Here is a 10,362-nt window from a genome sequence, read left to right on the forward strand (position 1 = left end):
TCTCTCTCTATAATTTTCTTCTTCATTTTCTCTCTCTAGAGTCTAGTCTCCACAGATAGGGATACTGTTTTAAGGCCGGGAAATGTCTGTGAACTGCCCGCGGGCAGGTGGGCTGTCTGCCCGGCCCCACACGGTCACCATCGTCGGGCAGGCTGTACACGCCCAGCCCACTGCTACCCGGACCTTATACCCCATGATCACATCCCCATGGTGCTGGTTGGGGCTCCTCTCTCTCTCTAGCCCCCCCCCTCTCTCTCTCTCTCTCTTCTTCTCTCTTGCCCAATTTGGTGATACCCATCAAGGAGAAACTGAGTGAGAGGTTGTTCCTTACTGGGAAATGGGGTACTAGGGGACTCTCAGAGAGAGAGAGAAAGAGAGGAAGAAGAAGAAGATGGGGCAGGGGATGAGTTGCAGCAGGGTGAGTAGTGAGAATGGGTTGTTCAGTGCAGTGCAGGGTGGGAATGTGGAGATGGTGGTGGCCATCTTAGACAGTGAGCCCCAACTGCTTCACCAGACCACTTCTTATGGCAAGCTCTCCCCTTTGCATGTTGCTGCTGCCAGTGGTCAGACAGAGGTATCTCTTTCTCTATGTTGTTTAGTGTTTTTTTTTTTTGGGGGATTGTGTGTGTTGTTTGTGATTTGGTTGGAGTTCGAGTGCTTGGGTGTGTGAATTTTGTGGGTTTTTTTGCTTGGGATTTGGTGGGGGGGAATGAGATAATGTTGATTTGAATTGAGTATTTCCTTTTTCCTTTGAATTTTCCAGGTTCTTACTTTGTTATTGGATCGATCAGTGCACCCTGACCTCTTGAATCGTCATAAGCAGGTCAGGAATCCAGGTTTTGACTTTTTGTTTGGTGTTTGTTTTTTGATAATTTGGTTAATATGTATTCAGTTCATTCGTGGTGTTTTTCTGGCTTGATTTGTTTGATGAAAATGATTCAGACTCCCCTTATGTTGGCTGCAATGCATGGCAAGATCTCTTGCGTACAAAAGCTGCTGCAAGCGGGTGCTAATGTGTGTGGATTTGCTCTAAGTTTGGCCTTTTTAGTGATTTTTATATGAAAGTGTTGATTCAGTTGGAGGTGTTTTTAATCTAATATTCACGACGACGGAACAGTGATTGAGATTGGTTCTCCTTTCCTTTCTTTCTGCATCTTTGTTTGTAGATCTTGATGTTCGACTCGTTACACGGCAGAACATGCCTGCATTATGCTGCGTATCATGGCCATTCATATTGCCTACAAGCCATTCTATCTGCTGCTCATTCTACCCCTGTTGCAGATTCTTGGTGGGTTTGCTGATTTTTCGCTTTTTATTATTCTTTCCATGATCCAGTGAATTGGAAGAAAATTTGATGTTTGATTTATGGTTTAGTTTGATCGAACTTCCGAGATTTATCTGTTTTGCAGGGGATTTGCAAGGTTTGTTAATGTTAGAGATGGACATGGAGCCACACCATTGCACTTGGCTGCTCGCTCAAAAATGCCTGATTGTGTGCATATTCTTTTGGACAATGGAGGCCTTGTTTGTGCATCTACTGGTGTACAGGGGTAAATTTCTGATAAACCATTGGCTGATTTTGTGCCCGAATTATGTTGTCTTCTCCAGTTTGAGGTTTCTGTGATTTTAATTAGTGCTTTCCTAATCACAGCATTCCAGGGAGTACCCCCTTGCATTTAGCAGCACAGGGAGGCTGTTTGGCCTGTGTTCGTGAGTTGCTTGCTTGGGGCGCAGATCGGCTTCAGCGAGATTCTTCTGGGTATGTCAATGTGGTCTCTTATTTTCTGAAGTCTTTCATACTATATTTCTTGAATGGTTTCATCCCTTTTCACCATTAGTAGATAGGGTAGATCCTTGAATTGGAAACCCTTAAAGGGTGAATATCGTAACCCTCATCGGTTTATCCTTAGTCTTGCAGAATGATAATTTGATCATCAAGGTCACGTTCCATGTTTCTTTCTTTTCATTGCAGTTAGCAAAGTTGCCTGCTTCTTGTTCTCTGCTTGTTGTCTACTCTAGAGCTTTCATGTGTTGCAAAAAAATGCACACTATCTAGTTTTTTATCACAATGTTGATAGCAATTCCAGATACCAAAAAAAAGAAGTGCAATTAGGTGTGCTGAAAAATGTTTGAGATTTTATGTGTTGAAAATGTTATTTCAAGGGAGAAGGAACCAACATATTTTTCATGCATTGGCGCATCTTCTTCAAAGAGTTACGATGGGAGTGCATGACTTTTATTGATTTATATAGAGATGCTGATTGATGAATGCAATTTGAAGGGTGAAATTTGGCATCCTTTTGCAGGAGAATGCCATATGCAGTTGCACTGAAATACAGACATGGAGCATGTGCAGAATTGCTGAATCCTTCCTCTGCCGAACCGCTAGTTTGGCCCTCGCCCTTGAAGTTCATCAGTGAGCTTGATCCGGAGGCAAAATTCCTTTTGGAGAGAGCTCTTATGGAGGCTAACAGGGCAAGGGAGAAGGGCATCTTAAAGAGGACTGCTGATTCATTGCCGTCCCCTGGCGATTCAGATAACTGTGTGGAGGATGATGATATATCAGAGGTCTCTCTCTCTCTCATGTTTGAATTTTACAGAATTTCTAGTCTTAAATCTTTTTGACAAAATGTCTTAAGGTCATGAAAAGATTTGGCAACATATTAACAATTTCCTAATGTGAACAGTGCGTTCTTCATTCTGCTAATGCAAGTTTGTTTCTACTGGTATCATTTTTCACAGGCCAGCGATTCCGAACTCTGCTGCATCTGCTTCGACCGTGTCTGCACTATTGAGGTTCAAGATTGTGGGCATCAGATGTGTGCACACTGCACGCTAGCGCTTTGTTGTCACAGCAAACCAAACCCGGCAACCGCATGCTTACCAGCACCAGTGTGCCCCTTCTGTCGCAGCAACATTGCACAAGTTGTTGTTGCCAAGACCAAAATTGATGATAGAGACAAGGATGGTGCATCCAAAAACCAGAGGTCGAGAAGATCGAATAATTTAAGCGAGGGAAGCAGCAGCTTCAAAGGTCTATCTGCAATGGGCTCATTTGGGAAAGCTGGGGCCCGCGGCTCTGGTAGGATTGCTGACAGCAGTGATTGGGTGGATAAGCCTTGATGCATGGCACTCCATTCTCCACTGTTTTTGCCATGAAATGAGACTGCACTTGGGTGATTAGTGGAGTTCTGTATTCAATATTCAATTTTTTGTATTGTGGCCAGATAAGCTGGGGAATCTATTAAATAAGCCAAGTTGGTGGTATGGTTTAGGAGTTTGGAAGCCTCAGAAGTTTGGCCAAGGCAGGAAGCTGAGGAAATATGTATTTTTGTCTGCTCAAACCTGAAAATATTGTTTCAAAAGCTTCTCAGCACCCTAAAGGAAAGGAACTCTCTTTTATTGTTACATCTTCTCTCTGTTTGTGTGTATTGAAATAGTATATCCTTGTCCTTTATAAGCAATATATAAAGGAATCTTGTTAAAGGCTGGCTGCAATTATTTCATCTCTCTTTCTTTCGTCCTGGATGTATGTTTTGAAATCAAGGTTGTATAAAGCATACTGGTGTTCGTATCAGGCAGGCCCAAAACAAAACATGAAAAATGGTCGAATTAAACAAATTTGACATGTTTTTCTAAATGCTTCACCACTACCTCCGATGTCAGTATGAAACCCACGACCGATCTCACGACTACAATGTTGATCTTGAAAAGCAGACATGCTCTTGTCAAGAATAATAGCTTGCAAGATTCCATGCTCACACATGATCTCATGCATTTTATACGAGGGCAAGCTGCCAGAGAATTACTATAACAAGTTTTTCACAATTAAATAGTATCGAGCTACATATAATACATATTTATTCTTTCTGATGATAGCTAATGTCTCACATCGCTCCTCCGACCCGTATTCATGTGTATCCACTAAAAAGTAAGACGAAAACCAAGGCGACCTAAGGTTAAAAGATAGAGAACAAAACACAAGGATGTGGTGTCATACAAATGCAATGTATGTTGTGAGGTTGGTTACAACAGGCGTAAACACTCATAAAAGTATATATGAGTATTCTATAAAAAATATTTAGCTAGTGGTTTTTAATGAATTATGTTTTTGTAATTTATATATTATTTTTCAATGAACTTCTCTAATGTCTTATGTCTATTATGTATATCTTTGGTATCTCACGAAAGGTACTATGTATAAATGTGATACAAGAAAGACCTACAATCTTAGGTCACTGGCTCTAACACCACCCCAATCTCGACCCTCAAGCAAGGATGCAATTAAGGTAGTTGAAGTATAATTATTAACGTTCTGAGTTATGTGTATACAACCAATGATACTTACATATTAGTGTTGATATTCTATTTTTAATTAGCGATGAAAACAAGGTGATGAGAATGAAGAAGGGTATACAATAACTAAAATATAGTGAAGTGCTTCTGTTCGAAGAAGAAACGTTGTTGGTCAGTGAAGTGAATATATCACATGTTTTTTTTAAAGACAAGTAAATATATCACATATTGTTTAGTTTGTTTGTTATGTTTGTATGTGGATTCATTTAAATTTAACAAGAATATATCACTTATTTTAATAATGCAACACCTAAAAGGATTCATAGAGAGACTCCAAAAGTACCATATTGAGCAAATACAAGCAGGACATAGACTACCAAAGATCATTGATCAAACCCCATATATTATATTTAAAAAAAAAAACATGGATGTAATTTGACAGAATTAACAAAAACTTGAATGTCATTTGAATGTAAAGTTTATTTATGGTTGTATTTAAAAACTTAGATGTAATTTTGCATGTAAGGTTGACAAAATTTGTAGTTGTTATATTATATTTGTTGATGAATTTTAGTTGTAAATTTTAAAAGTTTTATTTGTATGTATTGTTAAACAGGCAAATTTGTTCTGTAATAGTAAAATATAAAACAAAAATATCACATATTAGTAGGAAATGCACATATTTTGAAGAAAATTTGCATATATAAGTGTGAATTTGCATAGAAAAATCACATGTATATGTGCAAATTTGTATAAGAAATTCACATATTTTGTATACATGAATTGTTCTATAAACGTGCAAATTTTTTATCCTTTTGCAAAAATGAAGTTACTCATACATTGCATTCATTTCATTCTTTAACAAAATGAAGCTGCGCATACATTGTATTTATTTCATTCTTCATAAAATGAAGTTGCTCATACATTGCATTCATTTCATTCTTTCACAAAATCAAGTCGTTCATATATTGCATTCATGTCATTTTTTTACTAAATGAATGAATGGTAATACATTGTATTCATTTAATTCGTTCTCAAAATGAAGTCGCTTATACATTACATTAATTTTGTTCTTTCATAAGATGTTATTTCTCACTGCCTCTTTGATAGAGAGAAAACTTAGTATGTGTAAAGGTACCTTCATCTCTTGGTCCTCAAGAATGTTGTATATCACTACATCTTAGATGAAGAGAAAACACAATATACCATCGTTGATTCTACACTCTGTATTGTTCTCCTGATTTTTTTATCCCACCTATACCATGTGATAGAGCATTGACGGTGAGATGCGTCGATTTTGTATTGATGGAGAGAAAATATAGTATATCATTGATTCTACATCATCATCGTCCAACACATCCTTCTCGCTATCACAGTTCGTTAAAGCTATAAACCCCCAGTGATTCTACATCATCCTCATTCACGTTCTCTATGATGAGAATGGGTTTTCAAATGACCAACTGCAACACTCATAAATAACTTGCGGACTTTTGTTTTCTATCCCACCCATACCATAAGATGTGCTTGCTATAAAAACTCATCGTCGATGATTTTTCACCAATGAAGTGTTGCCAATTTTCTCACTACTGATGCTTGGCCTTGAAAAAATAACCGTATTTTCTCACTGGTTGAAGACTACAAAACTCTAGTTTTTGTGAAATTCGAGCTTTGCTTTTATATTATACTTGTACAAAAATATGCAAATATAAAAGAGTTTAGCATTGTATTCATTAGTATTATTTACGATATATAGGAAAATCTACAAATTTCTCAGAAAAGCCGAATATAAAAAGCATATTCACTTTTTAGAAAGCGAATTTCTTTTTCGAAAATATTAAATGTGACCCTCCCCACCCATTAGCATTAAATGTTACCTTCAATATTAAAAATGACGCTTTGATATTTAAAACGATGCTTCAATATTTACAAAAGCAACACTTTATTTCTTACAAAATGATGGTTCAAATATATTTTATGCGAACTTTGTGAGGTCTTCTTCATAAAATATATGTGGATCTCCTTTGGCATTTCTTTAATTGTTACTTAAATGTATATTTGCACATTGTTTTCACACTTGATTGGCTAAAATAGTCGCCAATGAAGTGCCATCGATGTGTGTTTTATCAAAAATAGTCATAGGATATTTCGTTGAAGAAGAGGTTTGGGGACACAAGAACCCTAGGTTATGCAAAAAAAACCTTGGGTTGTGCATAAAAGGTTTTAGGAAATAAAATGTCGCTTTTAATGCTTACGAAAGCCTCACGCTAAAAAAGACATTTGTATCACCTCATGCGAAACTTCATGATTTCAACAAATCTTTAAGGAATTTTGCAACTAGTAACGTGAAACTCTTGACAAAATTCATAATTTAAATGCCTATATATACAAGTAAATTTGCATACTGAAATGAAATCTCGCATCGCTTATAGTCGACCACATGCGAAAGTACGTAAATTTCACAAACTTTTCATGAATTTTGCATCAAAAGTAAACTTTCGCAACCACGAATGTGAAACTCTTGATGAAATTCACAAGAAAGATATTTTCGTAAGAAGTGTTACACAATTCATAATTCTATATAGGGGTGGGAAAAAAGCGATGAGGAATTTTGTGTCAGGGTGGCAAGGCGGTGAAGATGCGTGCATTCATTATGTAAATCTACTTTGTTAGATATAAAGTGACCATTTTTGCATCGTATGTTGTACAAAATTCATGATTTCTGTAGAAATATCGTGTGAATTTCATTTTTAGTGAGATTTAGTGATACTAGGAGAGCATTGCGATGTAACATGCAAAAAGCAAGAGATCCGCTAGTGCTAAGGGTAAAAAGGTCTTAAAAGAGTAAAAAGCTAACAAAATTGAACATCAGATTTCAAAATTTGTGGAGTTTTTTTAAGAAACACATCAAAATTTTCATACAATACAATCATTTTCTGAATAAAATATGTATCATATCATATTCCATTGTATAGTAAAAAATTGTATTTTAAATAAAAAAAAACTAAAATCTCAAAAAAAATTTAAAAATGTCATAATGCAACAAACAATGATTTTAGCTACAAAATAAAATCAATATCAAAATCAAACATTCATTAATCAAGATAATATGTTCTAAGTGATATTATATCTCACAAGATCTAGGGGTATATTTAGGGATGGCAGTGGGGGCGGGGCGAGGACAAGGTCGCCACCCCTGCCCTGCCTCAAGATTTTATCCTCCATCCCCGCCTTCATCCCCGGCGGGGAATGAATTTTATCCTCCATCCCCGCCTTCATCCCCGTTTCATGTCCTCCATCCCCGGTTCAAACGGGGATGAGGTGGGGCGGGGCGGGGATATTGCGGGGAAAAGTGGTCGGGGCGGGGCGGGGAAAAGTGCACGTCCATCCCTGCCTCCACCCCCGGACGGGGATGAATTTTAACCTTCGTCCCCGCCTCCATCCCCGTTTCATACCCTTCATCCCCGGTCCAAACGGGGCGAGGCCCCGCTTTCCTTAGGTCCACTGCCATCCCTAGGTATATTGTAAACACTGTATAGTAGTGTATGATAAGATATAGAGGTGTATCTTAACACTTGTATCGAGATATGAGTTATCTTATCAGGTTACATGATAGTTACTATACATGTCATAGCATATCGTACCATATGTTAAAACAGTATATCTATGTGTCCTTTATAAGCAAAATGCTAAAGGAAATCTTGTTAAAGATCGGCTATATTCATGGTGTATCTATATGTCCTTTATAACCAATGTGCAAAGAAAATCATGTTTAGTATTGGCTATATTTCAATTATTTCATCTCTCTCACACTCTCTCTCCCCTTGTCATTTTGGAGCTAACCTTTCTCCCCTAATTTCAAAAAAGGGCCTCACCTTTTGATATAGGTCTCTATTTTCCAAAAAACTGTCAAAGAGGGGCCTATGTTTGTAATTGTCCTCTAATTCAGGTTAAATCATAAATGAAATTATAATGAAGTATTTTTACATTTTTTTCATGAAGATGAATTATCTTTTTATTTTCATTGGAGAGTACATGAAATAAATTTTTTGTTTTTTTTTCAATATAATAAATTATGACCTAAGGTCCCTGTTTGACTGTTTTCAAGAAAAGTAGGGTCTATCTGAAATTTCAGAAAACTGAGGTCAGTTATTGGAATTAGGGACAAATGGTTGGCACCCTAAGTGAAATTTGCTCGTAAATTTACATTGGTTAGATCGGTGAATAGACGTATCACCCAAAGAAACCAACGGCCCGTAGCAGTTGCTTTCAGAGTCATTGTCTGTTAGTTGAATAGTAAAAAGAGAGAAGAAAGCAGTCTCCATAATGGCGACTGTACCAAACGTTGAGTCCATGTGGGAGGTGTCTCTTTTGCATGATGAAGAAGATAATGCTTTTCCCTTGTTTTAAGGTGATAGATGGGAAAGGACCAATTGATAGCTTGTGTTCACATCCATCAAAACCTGTGCTGTCTGCATTCCCTTGTTGCCACCTTCCTGGTGGGCCCCATCTGTGAAAAAGATTAGCCTTTTGCCAATCAAGATTTGTGGTTCCCACCCTTCAAACACCCTAGTGGGGGGGCCTACCTTGCCTCCTTATCAAGTATGGGGTACCTTTTATGTGATGAACGACCAGTCCTATGCACTCATGCCCTTCCTTGGTGGGTCTCTTTCCCTTACTCACTTTTTTTTTTGAAAGGCAAGTTGGGTTAGGCAGACCCTACCAAAATAACATCGGCCCCATATGTGTGTGTGTGTTTGGTAGAAGTGGATCACTTTTGCCAAAGTGAGAGACCCTCGGTTTTTGGACATGGGCTCTGTACCAAGATGCCACATGTTTTGTCTTGTTTGTGGGCTAAATTTTTTCTGGTAAACAATTAATTTTAGAAAGTTTCTTATGTTTGAAATTGATAAAGATGTAGGAAAAGTGATACAAAATAAAAATTAGTATCATTTTTTCATCCCTTCCAAATGAAACAAGTTATTTTTTTGAGAATAATTTTAAAAAGTACATTTTTTTGAATAAAAACATTCTTCTGCGAGGAGAGATGAAGAAATGTTTTCTAGGAGATTTACACTTCCCACCACCCATCTCACTACGACCACCCGCCATCTCACCATCACCACCACATCCTTTCTTAAAAACTGCCCACCTTAAGATGATTTTCTACCATTCATTTCACCACCACCACTACCATCACTATCACACCCACCATCACCCACTTCCCAAAAAATAGTATCGAAGAATCTCCACCACCACCACCATCCATCTCACCATCACTTTCCTCTAAAAAAACCTTCTCCACCATCACCCACCTTCCAAAAAATGGCGTTAGAGAAGCTTCACCACCATTCATCTCAGAAGCTTCACCACTACCACCACCTCCCGAAAAACCATGCTAGAGAAGCTCCACCACACCACCCCCTCCTCTCTTATTTTTGTAAGATTTTTCATTTTATTTTTCTCATGATACCCAAACAAGTGAAAATATTTTCTTTTGAAAAAATTATCATATACAAACTTCTCATAGGCAATATTTTTTCCTTTCCTATGAGAGTTTTTCTTGCTTCCAAACATGCCCTTAATGTTTGAGTTGTTACAATTATTAACCACTTACTTTATTTGAATTCTGCATTCCAAATAGGTGTTTGAGGTATAAAATGATATTTTTGTTTTTTTATAAAGCAATTCATCTTATGCCATCGTCGTTTATTAAACAAATCAACAATGAAGGCATTTTAAACACTTTGCTTGCCAAGTAAGCTCACAAAGTCTTACACCGCTGGAACAGTGATAGGTCTCTAATCCTGATAGCGGTTTCTCTGTGTAAATATTAAAAAAAAAACTTTGCTTGCCTTAACAAAGGTCAACTAAATGATTTTAGGAGCAAGCCTGTCATATGAAAAGCAAGTTTGAGGTGGGGGAGGGGGTTTAATTGTAGTTAACAAAATTTTAGATACTCTCTGTAAATATCTGATAAGTTAGGAGCTTTTTGCAAGTCACTCAATTTTCTTTCGCTGCCTCTAACTCCTTGGATGAATTAGTGTGGATGGTCAAGCAGCCAAGCCC

At 37.5% G+C, this 10,362-nt stretch overlaps 1 protein-coding gene across 1 annotated transcript; it reads left to right on the plus strand.

Annotated features, from left to right (window-relative positions):
• The first annotated feature begins 202 nt into the window (after window positions 1-202).
• On the plus strand, window positions 203-3,486 carry LOC149828288 (E3 ubiquitin-protein ligase XB3-like). Its single transcript, XM_090017496.1, has 8 exons — window positions 203-574; window positions 764-823; window positions 943-1,014; window positions 1,167-1,288; window positions 1,410-1,550; window positions 1,652-1,759; window positions 2,307-2,568; window positions 2,743-3,486. The coding sequence occupies exons 1-8, from the start codon at window positions 392-394 to the stop codon at window positions 3,121-3,123; spliced, it is 1,329 nt and encodes a 442-aa protein (XP_089873622.1). The 5' UTR covers window positions 203-391; the 3' UTR covers window positions 3,124-3,486.
• Window positions 3,487-10,362: the final 6,876 nt, after the last annotated feature.

This window comes from Nuphar pumila, chromosome 9, assembly GCF_984573655.1.
Source record: "Nuphar pumila chromosome 9, dmNupPumi1.hap1.1, whole genome shotgun sequence".
Taxonomy (NCBI): Eukaryota; Viridiplantae; Streptophyta; class Magnoliopsida; order Nymphaeales; family Nymphaeaceae; genus Nuphar; species Nuphar pumila.